The 16,743-nt window shown below is 44.3% G+C and overlaps 1 protein-coding gene across 7 annotated transcripts in view; it reads left to right on the top strand.

Moving 5' to 3' along the window:
• The window catches only part of AGAP1 (ArfGAP with GTPase domain, ankyrin repeat and PH domain 1), a 308,994-nt gene that overhangs the window by 190,799 nt on the left and 101,452 nt on the right, over nt 1-16,743 (top strand). For all 7 annotated transcript variants that reach the window (XM_058839370.1, XM_058839369.1, XM_058839368.1 and 4 more), the window contains one exon: nt 6,955-7,123. In XM_058839370.1, the coding sequence (XP_058695353.1) occupies nt 6,955-7,123 (169 nt within the window). The remainder of the gene's footprint in view (nt 1-6,954; nt 7,124-16,743) is intronic.

The raw sequence follows: 16,743 nt of genomic DNA, 5'->3' as shown, positions 1-16,743 counted from the left end.
ATAGCTCTGGAGTGTGTTGTTTGTGTTGCTTTAATAGAAATATTCATGCTCATATATTTCTAAAATACCATTGTGTATGTCCATTGGCCCCCCCAATTTTGCTCTGAAGGAATGTAAAGCTGGATATTGGCTGGCTCTGAAGGGCCTTTTAACTGGCATTTCCTATCAACAACTAATCCTCAAAGCAGCCTTTGGCAAATAGAGACTTGGACTGACAAAAGGCCGGGCTGGAGAGGGTTTGGAGCAACCTGGGATAGTGGAAGGCCCCTGTCCATGGCAGGGGTGGAAAAGGATGGGCTTTAAGGTCTGTTCCAGCCCAAACCATTCTGAGATTCTGTGTCACTTTTCACGTGTGATGTAGCTCTCCCTCCTGAGAGAGCAGTGTTCAAAACAAATCCTGTTTTTATTTGAGTATGGATGAGGATAAATCTGAAGTTTTTATTGTAGTTATTATTTCATCCACTAGCGTGCCTAAAACATTGGTTAGGATAGAAAAAAATGAATTATGGGAACAGTTCAATATGATATAGTAATTTCTGATTTTTATAAAGTCCTGTAGCTGTACAGATCACTCAGTCACTTTTGAGCTTCCTGGAATACTTCTTTACTTTCTTAATCTGAAAGATGTAATGGAGTGAAGTTTGGGAGAAAAATATAAAACTGAAGATCATAGAAACACAGAATAAATATCCTGAGTGTGAAGGGAGCCACAAGGATCTGTCCAGGCCTCTGTGCCCTCCAGGGAGTTGACACTCAGTAGTGTGGCAGACACAACTGAGCTTTGGCAGAGCTGCACAGGCTGGAGCAAACACACATTCCAGTGTCGTGTCTGTCTGCTCCTTCTTCAGAAAGTCAAGGAAAATTCTGATGATCAGAATGAGTTGCAATTTAAAAGGCAAAAGCCAAGCTATTAATTAATCAATCAGGGGGGTTTATAAAATTAGAGCTTCCTGTCCAGCCGAGCTAACTGCTGTGGGTATAAATGCTTCATAAATTACTCAGGATGATAAAACTCTGGTTTGTCTTTTACAGCAGCTCTCATTACAAAGGCTGAATGAGAACTGAAGTGCAAAGGGAAGAGTTTTCTTAAAATTTTGTGCAAATAAGGGATCCATTTACAAAAGGACCAACATTTTGTTGCTGTTGTGTTCCAAGTCTTACCCTGACTTCCTCCCCTGCTCCTGCAACACCGATGGAGCCAATTAACTCCAGTGTGTAGATACAGCCAGTGCTTTTTATTACTGAAATTTAATGTTCTTGATTCCCAGTGTGAATTCCCAGCCAAACAGATTGATGATGACCTCCCTTCTGTCAGGACAGAGCACTTTAGGGTGATCAGTGTTTTCCAGAATAGGTTCCCGCTCTTCTGTGCTCCTCAGAAATTACCATTTCATGGCTTTCCTTAGGATTAACTATGTATTATGAAGCTGAATGATATCATGGCAGTGTTTATTTGTGACAAGGGGGGGACAGCTAATTCCCCAGGACCATTTGATGAATATATTCCACCGTGGCTCATATCCCCACGGTCCGTCCACAGCTCAGGCTCTTCCTGGGAAAAGCAGCGAGGGCGAGGAGTTGGGGAGACTTTTTTTTTCTCTCATTGTTGTTTCTTCTTAGGTGTGCCTGTGGCCCCACACGGAAACCAATCAAGGAGCGATTTATGTTCATTAAGGGCTTGTCAAAACTGAAAAATTTTCTAATCAACAGCGATGTGGCGGCGGCCCCTCCATGGCTGGGAGTGTCGCCTCGGCGGCAGCGGCTCCGTGCCTGTTACAACTCTAGGCTAGGAATCTGCTGATGATTACATTAGGCTAAGCTGCGAAGTAAATGAACCATGGCTTATTTAGGTGCAACTAGCTCCAGTGTAGTCCTGCCCCGCAGGGCACTTTATAGCGTTTTATGGCTTTAAAATTAGTGTAGCTTCCCATTTGCTGCAGGGTGCTGCATGTTATGCCTTTGAACTCAATAAGCAAAGGGAAGGGGGCCTTTTGTTTTTTTTTTTCTTCTTCTTCTACCCCCACCCTTTTATTCTTTTTGCAGTTTAGCAATTTTGTTTTGCATCTTTTCCAGACGGCGTTTTGCAATAAAAATGTCTGACTGCCACAGAGAGGCACAAAAGTCAGGGCTCCATCCAATTTCCCGGGCTGCTCTTGGTTTGGGGGGAAGAGGATTTGGTTGTTGCTGAGGGTGAACAATAGGTTTTGTGGGTCCAGTAGGTCAGCTCACAAAATTGGAATTGTCTTTCAAAAAATACGCTGCACACGGTCTTTAAAATGTCATCCAGAGGTGCAACCATAAACTTCTTTTTCCATAATAATTTTTATTACGCCTCAGATCAGGAAACACTATTTCAAGCTCAGTAAGTGGAGCCTTAGGAGTGTTACGTCCGATTGAGCAGTGGGGGGAAACTGCCACAAAATGAAGGTGTTTTTTACAGAATCCCAGAATGGTTTGGGTTGGAAAGGACCTTGAAATTCATCTCGTTCCACCTCCTTGCCATGGGCAGGGACATCTTCCACTATCCCAGGCTGTTCACAGCCCCATCCAACCTGGCCTGGGACACTTCCAGGGATAGGTTAGAAGCTCATCATCTCTTAGTGGAAACCAGGCACAGACCTGGGGAGGATTCCAAGCCTGGACCTGTTCCTAGTGAAGGAAAAGCAGGCTTTGGAGAGATTGGAATAGCTGAAAAAGAAGAAGGTGTGATATTCATACCTGTGTACCATTTTAGCCTTGGAAAGTCACTGCTCTCAGAGAGTCTCTCATTTCACATGTGGTGCCTTGGAAAAGGGTGGCAGTGGGACAGATGGAAGAAACATGGGGAGACCTCAAGGAAGGAGCAGATATTTTCTTACATTTTAGTGTTGTGACACATGGCTTATCCCCAGGTGAGTGGTTTCAGTGTGGACTTGGAAACCCCTTTGCCCAATATAAAACTACAACCCCAGTGAAGGGCTTTCTCCCTATCCACCACTCTGGTGTTATTTGAAAACCCTCAAACTCCAGAACGTTTTTTATATCTCTGTTTTTGATAATCTGAGCCATATCTCTAGCTTAAGGATGGCTCTAGAGCACAGCCATGCATAGGTCAAGAGGGAGTGGCTTTAAGCTGAAGGAAAGTGGATTCAGATTGGATATTGGGAAGGAATTGCTCCCTGGGAGGGTGGGGAGGCCCAGGTTGCCCAGAGAAGCTGTGGCTGCCCCTGGATCCCTGGAAGTGCTCAGGGCCAGCTTGGACATAGGCATCAAGGTGAAGCCAGCACATAGCCAGGGTTCAGCTTGTGACTTCTCCAGCTTTGAGGACCATCATCATGATGCACAGCTGTAAATTCAACGACTGCTGGCGTTCAGAATCCAAAGAAGCCCCCAAAACAGCGGTGTCTCTTTTCAGTAGGCCTGTTTAGAAAACACGATCATACCCATTCGCTCAATTTGCATGTCTGAAAGGCTTCTGCTCAGTTAATTGGTTAAATTAATTTCTGCTGTTGTAAACAGAGCTGCTGTATTAAGAGCAGAACTAAAGTAATTTTACTTTACATTATTCTGTGTCGTGGCGCATCGTTCCTTTCTTACTCAAGGCGATTCATTTTGTGGGGCTGTCAAGTAATGTTTGGTGTCATCTTCAGTCAATGCAGCTTTTCTGATTTTCCCCTGATATTTTAACAGTTTATTTAGTCCTGTAGATAATGGTCAATGGCCTTGAGTAGTCAAATTAACACTTGGGTGGCGCCGTAGCGGAGCGGTAACCCGGGGACGAAAAGGGATGAGAATCGAGGCGGGGAGCGCGTTTTGGGGGATTATGGATTGATGGATGTGGAGACAGCGTCGCCCCACTCTGACTAAGATGGAGCTGCCAGTTAGTGCTGACTGCAGGCCATCACCTGCCTGGTGTCTCAGCAGCTCGGGGATGGAGACCTCGGGTAGATCCCGGGATGGGCGGAACGTTCCAGCTGCCGGAACCGGAGACGGCGCCGATTGGATTCAGTCCTGTGATTCCTGTAGGGATCTCTTTGGGACAACGGAGGCACTAATGGCTGGTGTCCCCCCTGCCCTGGGAGGAGGGGGAGCCGTGTTAAGCCGTGCTGCTGGCAGCGAGCTGCGAGCTCCGGTCCCCCCGCCACAACTCTCAATTGCTAGCAGGTTTCTCTCACTGCACCTCATTTGCATCTGGGACATCAATTAGCATGTTTGTTGAGGCTAATTGAATGAAACTCAATCATAGCTCTTAATTGCTTGACTATGTGAAAAGAAATCACATTAATGCAGCTAATTAAGTGTATGGCAATAGATGCAACATAATTAGGAGCGAAATGTAAAAAACAAGCGACGGCGGAGGTGCGAGCGCGGGGTGCGGGGGATCGGGGCGCCCGCGTCTCCTCTGAGCCACATGTTTGGGGAGGGGTCCCTCTGCTTTGCTGCTGGATTTAATTTTATTTTTTTTTTATTATTTTTTTCTCCCCTGCCTTGCTGAATGATGAACGTGGGCAAGTTGAGAAGAAAAATGCAAATGGATTCGCAATTACTACTTTTTCAAGCTGTTGAGGGGCAGAAGATGGCACGTCTGGGGTGGCCCACTGTTGAGTGGGCTCTAGGGACTTGTTAAGTGCTGTTTAAAAGTACTTGGCTTTGAATTACCCTCATGCCTTGTTAAAGGGTTTTTTTCCCCTTTTTTCTCGGATCAGCATTTTCTACAACTAACATCTCGGGGAGTTATCCCTGTACCATTTGCATATCAAAATCCAGCTTGCTGTCTTCTCTTTAACACAGCATATTCCAGATGACAGCAAGACCCTCATCTGTTCTAATCTGATCAAACCCTCCATTGCGCTTCTGAAGCCTCGGCATCATTTTGTAGTTTGAACTTTCCTTCCCCGAGCGGGGATCTGACGGGGCTGGGAACGCGGTCCTTGCCCTCCCCTCCTCGGGGAGACCCGCAGATTATCGCCGTGCATCCTGCACACGATGAAAGGCCCTTTATTATTTACATTTGATATATCCCCATAAATATTTAAGCTGACATTAATACCTACCCGGCATCTGTTGTTGTTTCGGGCGCGTCGCTCTAACGGCGGCTGCAGCGCGTTGGTTTTGTGCTTGTCGACCCTCCCTCCCTTCCTCCAGTGGTTTTGGGGTTCACCTCAGCCTGCTTTACTCCCAGTTATAAAAACCTTCAATAACACCCTGCCACATCTCAAGTTGGGAGATCACACCCACCCTTCACCTGAATCGGATCCAAAACCCTCTTCTCCAGTTGAAGTTGGTTGTACATTAAATAAAACTATTAGAAAAGAGCACGTGCCGAGGTTTAGTCACTCTCTGATTAAACCTCACTTTAGAGCCCACAAGCTATAAATGCTCAATTATCTTCTGTTTATTGTATTTTAATTTGTGAAGAAGTGACACCCAAGGAAGAAAGTGCTGCCAGGTTCATAATTTATGGATGAAAGTTGTTCGTTCTCCAGCACCTAGTAAAGGAATTTTCTTGAGTGGATTGCCTTTGTTTTTCTCTTGGCAGCAGAGCTCTGTGTCCTCTCCCCACAAATTGTTCAGACCTCACCTTTTCTTGTTAATAATTCTCACAGAGCTTGGGAAAAATAAGCTTCCTTGATGGCTTAGTTTGAGGGTTTTATCACTGATTTCTGTTAACTATGAAGAAATTATTGCTGCTCCAGATTTTTGATGGGTTTTGAGCAGAAGAAATAATTTGTGTTGTAAAAACTGCCAAAGGTGAAAGAATCTTGATGAGGGAGCAATCAGCTCCCTGGATTGTGTCAGCAGTGATACAGATTTTGGGTGAATTCAGGAAATTTCTTGGGAAATGGGAGCCCAGATCTTCTCCCAGCCGCCTCAAATCACTGTTTTTTTCTCTTGGGGTCCTTAATCCCAGAGTCCTGGAATGGTTTGAGTTGGAAGGGACCTTAAAGCTCATTTCATTCCATCCCCTGCCATGGGCAGGGACACCTTCCACTGTCCCAGGCTGCTCCAAGGCCCATCCAGCCTGGCCTTGGAGACTTCCAGAGATCCAGGGCCAGCCCCAGCTTCTCTGGGCAGCTTTTTGTGCAGTGCTCTTGCCCCTTTTCACCCCTGATTTTACCCTCCTGTGCTTGTCCCTTTACAAGAGTGTCTCTTTTGTTGCTTTTCATGTCCTCATAATTGTTCCAGTTTCAATTATTTTTTTCTGGAATGTGAGTGACCACAGCCCTGTGTACCAGGAGATGAGAACTTAGGTGTCTTGTGTGCTGGCTGTAGCATTCACCATCTCTCCTGGTAATACCTGTGCTGGTGTGTCCCAGGATCAATTTGCCCTCTGATGAAAAACACCCACATCCATTTGCTTTCCTGTTTATTTCCCCTTTGTGAGCTTTCCAAGCAAGAATTAGCAAAAGCCTTTTCCATTTCTGGCTCCCAGTGTTTGCTCTAATCAGATGCAATTTGCATGATTTTTTTTCCCCCTTTGATGATGTTTTGGTTAGGTTCAGGAAGGGTCATATTCTAAGGAAACAAAGTTGGAATTAGTGAAACCTTCCCTGCTGGTTCCCTTCTGTAACTTTGGTGCCTGCTGATGCATTCCAGCCAAATTTGGGGAAGGAGATGAGGGCATAAAGCACTGGCAGAGAGGAGACACAAGTCAATGTGCTCAGCAGGGATATTCAGCCTTGTCTTCTCCTTCTCTTTGGGACCTTTGGCTGGTGAATTCCCACCCATGGCTGTGTTGTGAATCACCTCTTACCCAGCTGGTAGTTGGAGGATTCATGAGAAAGCTCCAGACTTTTGGGGTTAATTGTGAGAAGTGTGGAAGGGATTATCAGGAACATGGAAGGAAAGGAAAAACCATATGGTGGGTGCTGGCAGAGGATGTAGGGCCAAAGCCTTGTGAAACCAGGTTTATTAATCCTGGTTAACATCATCCCTGTCTGATGTTGGGTTTGGGGTTTTTTCCTCTCTTTGCAGGATTACATGCAGAACGTTCACGGGAAAGAGATCGACTTGCTGAGAACCACTGTGAAGGTCCCTGGGAAGAGGCCACCCCGAGCCACATCAGCCTGTGCCCCCATCTCCAGCCCCAAAACCAACGGCCTCTCCAAAGACATGAGCAGTTTACACATCTCTCCAAATTCAGGTAAGAGAAGACCTTGCTGGGGGGGAAAAAAAATGGCAGAAAGCCTGCATTTCCAGTGTTTGTAGGGAATTACCCTCAACAGCTGGGACAGGAATGGATATCTCTCAATAATTGGAAATGGCCAGGCTGGTGGTGCTCAGAGCAACCTGGTATTGTGGAAGCTCTGAGCTTTAGGGTCCCTTCCAACCCAAACCATTTTGGGATTTACAAACCCACTGATGGGGAAGTTTTTAAGCCCTGACTATTCATCTGTCCCCCAGGAGAGATTCTGAGTTTCTGAGCAGCCTTCAGTGCCTGTCTTTGTGTATTTGTTATCTTGTACATGCCAAAGCCCTACATAATTTCACAGTAATTAACATATGGGAGGAATTTACAATCTCTTATCTAATACTCTGGGAAAAGCAAATGCTGTATGATCTGAAAGGGCTTTTTATGGCTTCCTGGTGAGATCCACAGCCCTTCTTTCCACTTTTGGAAAGTTCAGTATTATGCATTCTCCTAACAGCAAGATTCTTCTTTGGAAAGCTGTTTTAATTTATTGATGGAAGTGGTTTATAGCTCCTTCTGAGCTCTAAACAAAGACGTTTATTGTTTGCTGAAGTACTTGTCCATACAGCTAAGTGGATTTTAAAAAATTGCATTAAGGGAAAACATTTGAGACAATTTATCTTGTAAAATGCACAGCTTGTACAAAACCCATAACGGTCTAGTGGAAGTTCTGTCAGCATGTTTGGGATGACATCCATAAAATGCCAAGTGCCTTTTGCATTTGTGGGTAATGTAGACACCTCCTACATGTGCCAGAAAAACCATCCCCACAGTCCTGTCCCTGTGCAAAACCCACTGGGATGAGCAGCCCTAGGATTCCTGGATATTAAGGTGTCTTCTCTTGGATGATAATAATTACCTGTCTCATGCTTCATAGAATCAGGCTGGTTTGGGGTAGAAGGGACCTTAAATATCATCCAATTCCAGCCCCCAGTCCTCCAAGCCAAAGTGTAATTCCCTGGTTTTTTGAGGCATTCCTCTTTATTAGGGGAAGACAGGGAAGTTTTTTTCTTTCCAGCTCTGAATGGTATTGTTTGAGATGGATTTTTAAAGTGATGCCACTGAGCAGACACCCCTGGAGATCTTGGCCTGGGGCCTGAGGTGTCTGAAACCATGATTTTATCAAACTCTTGTTTCAGGTTGTGACTTGGTGCTGGAAGAGTTCATATGAGGAAATTCTTCATGGTTGGGTTGTTTTTTTCCAGTTGACTATATAACTACATGACTAGATGTGAGGACTGCTTTGGTTTTCAATATACTTCCTAATTTAGGGAAGGAAAGCGCTGCACTAAGTCAATAAACTGCAGGTGAGACATTTAAATAAAGAGATTTCAGTTTTTAACACATTTGAACACAGTCAAAAATGACATGATAGCTTCAGAGAAGCAAGTTTGTGGAAACACAGTTAGAGATATGTAAGAATTTAAAGTTTATAGCATGGAATTTGCATGTTTTGGCATCTACTAGGATTGCCAGGTCAGAGGGAAATTTTCCATGCCAGTTCACAGCAGGCAGCTCCCAATGTGTGTGTGTGTGTGTGTGTGTGTGTTCTGGCCAGCCTGAGGTACAGAAAGAAGTCAATTATGCCAGAAATTCCAAATGCTGGGAAGTTTAGATAGTGACTTTCAAATAACACTAGGGGAACACTTGGAGCTTCTCTCCTCCCTCTTGGTTTCTTCATCCTCTTGTTTAGAAATACCAAAAGACTTTGCTGTTGTTGATGTCTGGCCAGCATCTGCTGCTTGTTATTGGCTCAAAAGCAAACATAAAAAGGAGCTGCTAATCAGTTAAAAATGATTTAAAAGAAAGAAAAAGAGGGCACTGTCCCAAGCTGTGCCTGCCTGATGTGGTCAGGGACAGTGGTCACTGATGGGTGGGAGACATGTAGGTACTCAGGGCTGAGTTCTGCAGTGCCAGGAGGACACCTGGAATCGCTGCAGTTCTCTGCCATGCAGCTCAAAACACCTGCAAATGATCCCTGAGGCTGTGCTGCTGCCTCAGAGCTTCCCCTCACTTGTTAGTGCTGGGAAAAGTGGTGTCTTGAGCCTGTGTGATGCTTTTAAATTGATCACAGGGCTCAACTTGTCACTTACTGGTTGTCACTGGGAGGTTTTTGTACACGGCTCTGCCACATGGAGGAGGTTTAGACTAAACAGGAGGAATCAGCACTTGATAATTTGATTTTTAGGCCTGTAAATTGGCTGTATTTTCTCTGCTTCATGTTACCTCTTCCCCAAAACAGTTAAATTGGCTTGGCTGCAGCATTGTTGATGCCTTCATTTGACACTTAAACACTCCTTGGAAGGTGCCCCTTAAGGCTGCATTTCAGTGCCAACTTTTCCAAGAAATCTCTTAATTAAATGCTTATTTGATTGCCTGTAACTGATATTTTAAGTTCATGTTTCAGCAAATAGTTTTCTGTGAGTGTAATTTCTTGCAATTCACCCACTCTTGTGATCCTCCCACGGTCTGTGAGCAGCTCGAGCTCTTCCTTCTTCTCATCCCCTTCCCTCTCTAAAGCATTTTTGAACCTCAGTGATTGATCAGACACCTTCAATTTCCTCCCACAAGGGGAAGGTCTTTCCCAAGGTGCTTCCCATAGCAGTGCTGTGAGCAGAATAGAGGGAATGAGGCTGATCAGGGCGATATTGGGAATTCAGGAGGGGCAAACTCAGTTCCTTGGCACTACGAGTTGCAGCAGCCAAGCAGCAAGCGCAGCGTTTTCTGTTGGGTTTACCTGATGTAGGTGCCACACACAGAAGGGAAAGTTTAGGAGTCTGTCATTCCTATCACATGGAATTTTGTCACACTTTGGGGCACTTCTGAGCTGAACAAGATTGTTTTTCTGATTTTAAAGACTTGGACAAACAGACATATAAAACCATCTCTTCGTGACAGCTCTCCTGATCCATAAATGTCTTTACATCCCAAGCTTCTGGAAGGAGGTATCTCTGGGAAAAAATCATCTTAATAAAAAAAGCCAAGTTCCAGTCCTTGAGAGTTTGTGTTTCAGAGATGTAAAAATAAATAAATAAATAAAGAAAGAAAGAAATAAGACCTTGATGAGAATACACAACTTTAAAAAACTCCTGATTACTCTTCCCTGCTGGGTTTCCACTGGCACAAGGGCTGGGAAAAATACTTTTCCCTTGACATCAAGTCACAGTCCATTGTCACAGTCATGGTGGGACAGTGAACAAACTGGAAGTGAAACAGCAGCAGGAAAAGGGAGTATTTTCTGTGCTCTGTCAGAAAGCAGGGAAAGGAGTAGAAGGTTGGGCTGCTCCTGCTTGTTGCAAAGCCAAGCACCTTGCCTGGAAAAAGGTTGACTTTGATTTGAAAACTGATCTCTTCTTGGGTTCTTGGAGGTGCAGTTTGGGGTTCATTGTGTAAGAGCTGGGATTCTGTGTGGCAGCTTCTCCCAGAAAATACAGAGAGATGCAGGATTGTTTTAGTTGTGTTATTTATGTTGTAGAGATTTTAAATAACAAGTTGTTAACTGTGGCTTTAGGGAAGGTGCTCACACTTGTAAGGAATCACACCACACCACACTTGGTAGGAATCTGTGCATTGGGGGAAATGGATGTTTACTCCCTTTAATCTAAAATTATGTCACTTCTGTGGTATTTTCAATCCAAGCTGACAAACGATGCTGAAGTAACTGAAATTTAAATTAAATTTACATGGCACTGAGCATCGTTCTGCTGATGCAGCTCAGTTGGATGTCCTTCAGAAAAGGGTAATTCTTGGACTTGCTCAGTTCCAGCTTTGTTTTCTAGCTGGGAGCAAGGCCAGAGTCCTGTGCATCCCACTGGCCAGCCTCTCTGCCCTTTAGGAGCTGGCTCAGCCTGACTTTGGAACCAGGAGTGGGTTCAGGTTTCATTCACTCCTGAATTGGGTTGGATTTGAGCTGCTTGACCTGAAGGTGAACTTATTCCTGAAATCTCTCCCAGGAGTCATTTATTTCTTCTCCTCTCCAAACAACCCAATGCCTGAGCTGTAGCAAGAGCCACTGATGTAGAAAGTTCACGTCTAAAAATAGCTTATGGTGTAGAGATAAATTGTTTCCTGATTAACACTTCATTTAAATAATTTGGTGCTATTAAATTTCTTTAAAATGGGGACTGTACAGTATGTGAAGAATCCCAAAATGTGTTAGTTCCAGGGCCATCATTAAGTGTGCTGAAGGTTGTTATCTGCTAACTGCTTGTGACATTTCAGATGCTGCAAGAACGGCAGCTCCACGTTCTTATCACTGTGAGGTTCCTGTCTGTTATTAATTGTGATCATCTATCAAATCCTCGGTGTTTTTTGTGGATCATGTAATAATCTTTCTTAATTGGGGGTCACTGTGAGGATTCAGATGTTACAGTCGGGCTGATGATGAGGAAAAATGTTTCTCAAGCCAAGAGTTCACTAGAGTGGGCAGTTTTTCCAGAGCCTGTGGACCTTGGGTTTCTATGCAAATAAATGAACTGAACTCAATTCTGGAATCTGCTCTAAATTCCCTCCTTGGAGGTGACCTGGTATTGGTTCCCACAAGGCCAGAGGTTGGTGGTTGGGAGTTATTTATCACCAATTCTGGAGCTGGCCGAGGGACATGAGGTGACTTCACACAAAACTTTCCGCACTTCAACTTTAGCGCGATTTTTATGCGTTTGCCAGAGATCACAAATGCAAGTTTGTGACTTACTTTTGTCATTAATCACCCCAGTCAGTTTTCCATCTGGGTGGCTTTGCTGTTGGTTCAGTGATATACAGCTGCAGTGGTGGGAAGGAGAAGTTGGCAGTTTGCTCGTTTCAAAGGTAAAAAGCCCAATTTCAAGTGCATCCGAGATTTCCCTTTCATCCCACTAGAGGGGGATCCCTCAAGGTCATTTTCTCCATTTCCTTTGGACTAGGATTTGCCCTTTCCAGAACTAGAGAGGCACAAACTTTTACTGTTAGCACCCTATATTCCTTAATAATGGGAGAAAGGGAGCAGGGGACATATTAGCAATAATGAAATAAATATTTGATAAAATAACTGCGTTAGTTAAATATTGAGAAAAATGAGTTTGCTGAGATTTTTCTCTTCAGGCTAAAAGAAAAAAGGAAAAACGAGCTGAGTGAGGATCCTTTCTCGAGATGGGCAAATCCCTAATGATGATGAGGTGGGTGAAGGGTAGGAATGTGTCGTGGAGCTTCAGGCAGGTGACTGGAGCCTGCGGTCGGTGCCTGTTTCCCTCTGGATGATTTTCATGCCTCCGTGGCGCCGTATCCTGGATAAAATCCCAGATCTGCCTTGTCCACCTGATGAAATCCCGGTGTCTTGACAGTCACAAGGCACAGCACGAGCTGGTTGGATGTTCAGACCTTTGCAGGATTGTCCATGCTTTTCCCCCCAGTGATTTTAAGCTATTAAAGCCATCGGGAGGGTTGAAGCTGATTTACCAAACGGGGGAGGAAAAAAAAAATAATAAAAAAATTCACAAATGTGTTTGGAGTATTGAACTGCCGTTGACATCTAAAGTCCCAACCATGCTGTTTTCCTCCACACTCCAGCAATCAGGACATCCAGCAAACCCATAAAAAACCAAACTAATAGCATGAATATTCAGTGACCTAGAATACTAATTATTGTCATGAATATTAATGTGATCGGACTTGCTTTTTCCTCTTCTCTTTCTCTCTCTGGCTCGGATTTTTTTTTTCTTTTTCCCCCCCTCTATTTTTTTTTTTTTTTATTTAATTTTTTTTTTTTTTCCACTCAGCCGGCTCTAAAGATGGACCATAATGAGAGCATTTAAGAGAGAGAACGCTCTCCGGCGTGACAGGGAGCGGGGTAATAAGGAGAGCTTGATTAACGTGGTGCACTTGGGGGAGAGATGAGAAGATTCACGTGGGCCTGTTGTGGGGGAGGCAATGAGGCACCGGCGGCTGTGTTGCTGCTCCCTCAGATTAATGAGGCCTAAGAGTGCATTAGGAACAGTGACAAAGGTTTGATCTAATGGGCTCAGTCATTTTTCCTTTGAGTGACAGACGCACAGAAGTAATTGGCTGTGCAGAATGGCAGCTCATTGGCAGTACTTAAGGATACATTATCCCCGTTGTGTGGCCCGCAGAGGCTGTTTATCAAAACTGCTCACACTGCAGACATGCATTCACTTAGCTGCTGTTACAGTGGCAATAGCTATTAAAAAAAAAAAAAGAAAAAAGAAAAAAAGTCATCTCGCATTCGTATCTATTGTCTCTTTTGCGAAAATAAAGTTTCTTTGTTCTGTTTCCTGAAGAGGCGGAGAATGCCAGCAGTGGTCCCTCCCTAACCCGAGCAGGTTTGGGCAGGGCTGGAGCTCTTGGGAAGCTCCCAAAGTTCATCTCAGCAGTCCCGATCCAGCGCCCAGGTAGGACCCAGCACCCCCTCTCCAGTCCCATTATTAATAATTTCCACAGACAGTCGAAGGGATTAAGAAGCATTTTACATCCTTTGCCTCAGGGCTCTGCACATGCTCCGCTGTACCTACCTCGGAATGATTTGGAACTCTGCTGTTATTTTTTGCAGAGTTAAATCCGTGGTTCCTGTCAGCATTCACAGCCAAATAAGAGTGACACAAAGCAGAGATTTTGCCAGGAAAACACTCACTTCTGAATCTTAAAGCTGCAGTCCCTGAACAGGCAGATAACCTCAGTCAGGATTTGCCCAGAAAGCCAAGCATATCTTACTTATTGCTGTTATTTGTTAAAACTACAAAATAATAATAATAATAATAATAATAACAACAATAATAATAATAATAATAATAATACTCCTGCCAGGAAAGGAAAGCAGGCTTTGATCACAGCAGAATAAATAGTCAGGGATCTCAAGCAGAAGCCCGTGGTGAAGATCTTGGGTTTAACTTTCTTTTAGAAGAGATGTCTCCTCTGATGACTTAATTTTCCTCCACACTTGCTGTGTTGCTTTGGCATGCTCTGAGAATAATAGCTTTCCTCGTTATACTCCCAGCACCACGTCCTTCACTGCCAGGATATTTCTTGGCACTGCCTTGTTTGTTCATTAGTATTGACCCCGCTCGGTTTGTGCGCTGCTAATCGAGCCCAGTTCAGCGGGGATGGAGATGGAAGGGTTTCCTCTAGGAACAGCTGCTTGTCCTTAGGAATTTTGTTCAGTAACTAAATGCTTCTGGGGGAAAAAAAAAAAGTCTCAAAACTAAGTGAAACTCAGAAGTGAGTTTACTGCTGTGGTGTTGAAAGTGATAGTGTGTTGAGGGAGAGTTCCAGCACTGGAACTGGTGTGGTTTGGAGAGATTTTTGTCAGAGTCACAATGGCTTGGGTTGGAAGAGACCTGAAATATCATCTATTTCCATCCCTCCCTCTCCATCATGTTTTATGTGTGAGGAACCTCAGGGAGTTGGAGGTGCCTGATAAAGGCAGGGCAGAGACCCTTCAACTTTATATTCAACTGCTGTGGGGATGAAATAGAATCCATGGCAATACTGGAGGCAACTTCACCCCTCTCAAGAGCCTGGCTATGAAATTCAGAGCTCTTCAGGTCTCACAGTCCCCTCAGAATGTGGCCAGACACCTGGGCACTGCCAGCATGGGACTCTCTCAGTGGGAGAGGCCAGGAGCTGTTTTCCCAGATTTCAGTGCAGCACACCATCTCCAGAGTGGGCACAGAAAGCGGGATGCACCTGGAAGAGATGGATGCTGAGGCAGCGAGCTGATGGAACCCAGGAGAGCCATCCTCAAATGCTCCTGGTCCCAAGGTGAAGGAGAGGCAGGAAGCACAGCTGGGATGGTCAGACACTTCTCAGGAAAGGTTTGTCCACTGGAAATGTTTCTGCACAACTCTGGGCATGAATTCTAAGCATAATGCAGAGCTGTGGATGGGAAGGGAATGCTTCCCATCTTTTTGCAGCCAGCAACGGGGCTTCTCCCTTTCCCTTTCCATCCTGAAGAGGCTCAAGGGAGCAGTGCTGGGTGTGGGTTTGGAGGGGGCATCCACAGCCAATCTAACCTACTTGACAGTGCCCAGTGCTGAATTAGAGGGCATTTCAAGAATAGGCAGAATTCCTGCAACACAAATTGACCCAACATGATTTGAAACAATTAACCCTCTGATATCAAGAGTCAGGATTTCCTGACCCACAACTCTAATGTATTTTTCATTAGTTCTAACAGCTGGTGAGCGCAGCCCTCTGGCCTTAAGAGGAAGAGGTTTATTGCCTTCTCTTTTTCTTTCTTTTTTTTCTTTTTTTTTTTTTTTTCAGAGAAACTCATCATGAACATGAGGAGCTTGGCACAAATAAAACATGGTGAAAGCAGAGCAGTAGGGCTGCAGTTTATCTGATTCAGTCTTTCTGTGCAGCCCCCTGCGAGTCTCATAGGCTGCTGCTTCATAGAAAAATATAGTTCTGCTTCACAACTCCTGCACTGACTGCTCGTCTCATAAATCCAGGAGTATATTAGTTGCACTTGTGAATGTAACTTCTGGTAGGTGATTTGTTTGGAGGAAACTACAGATGTGTCTGCAGCGGGGAATGGAAATCATTTGTGCCCAGTATCGTTTGTGTCACTTGTATCTCACTTCTCAGGGTCTGCTTGTGAATTACATTCATTCTGCATTTGTAATTAGTGGGTGGCATAGTTGGTGAAGGCTTGAAATGATGTGTCTGTTCCACTAACCTGTGATAATTCACTGGATTAAGTTAAAAACCAGCAAAAAAGGGATTGCTGACATGCTGTCCCTTGTACTGTTCCATTACAGGAGCAGACGTGACCAAAACCATGAGTGGTTTCTTTTTTTGTTGAACAAGTCAGTGCATATGTGTAAGACATCATTTCTATTAATCTTAATTGCATATTTTATTATCATTTTTACAATAGACCCTTTACCTTTTGGCTTTTATCTACTAGACACACACTGTTCACATCTTGTCCGGTCCCGTGCTTGTGTGAATCCTGATTATTTTCATTTCATTTCTAAGTCTTGCATTTCTGCTCTGTTGTTTTGGAAATCCAAAAGGGCTGTGTGTGAGGAGCCAGAGTGACTCCCTTGTTCTCCTTCTGCCCCCAGTGTGTGTTTCCCTCAGCTTCTCCACACACCTCGGCTTAATTCCTCTTGCCTCCACCTGCTCTTTGCGGTGATTTATGAATAAATGGGTATTCAAATGGGATTTTGTGTGAGCACGCTCACTTTTCTTAGGGGCTCGTCTGCTGAGCAGTGGCCAAACCTGGAAATTACCTTGAATCTTAATTTGGATGGGTTTTGTGGGGCTTAATTGTTTGAACGTTTTGTAAGCGCGGCCGTAACGGGGTGTTTTATAACATCAGAAAAGATAGTTTTAATAAAGCTGTCTAGAGCTAGAAAGAGGAACTCTTTCTTTGATGCTCCTTTGGTAGATGAAAACATTTTTGTTCAATAGGAGACCAGCATCTTTTTTTTTGCTCATTTGAGACAAGTTCTGGCAACATACTGATATTCATTCAAATATAAATGCCATATTTCCTTTGAAATGCAAATTGTTTAAAGAAAAATAGCATATGGTAGAGGTAAGTACCTTTTCAAATCAGCTCCCACACTTTAGGG

Source organism: Poecile atricapillus, chromosome 5 (assembly GCF_030490865.1).
Source record: "Poecile atricapillus isolate bPoeAtr1 chromosome 5, bPoeAtr1.hap1, whole genome shotgun sequence".
NCBI lineage: Eukaryota > Metazoa > Chordata > Aves > Passeriformes > Paridae > Poecile > Poecile atricapillus.
Note: the sequence above shows the minus strand (reverse complement) of the source record. Positions and strands in the feature narration are given on the sequence as shown.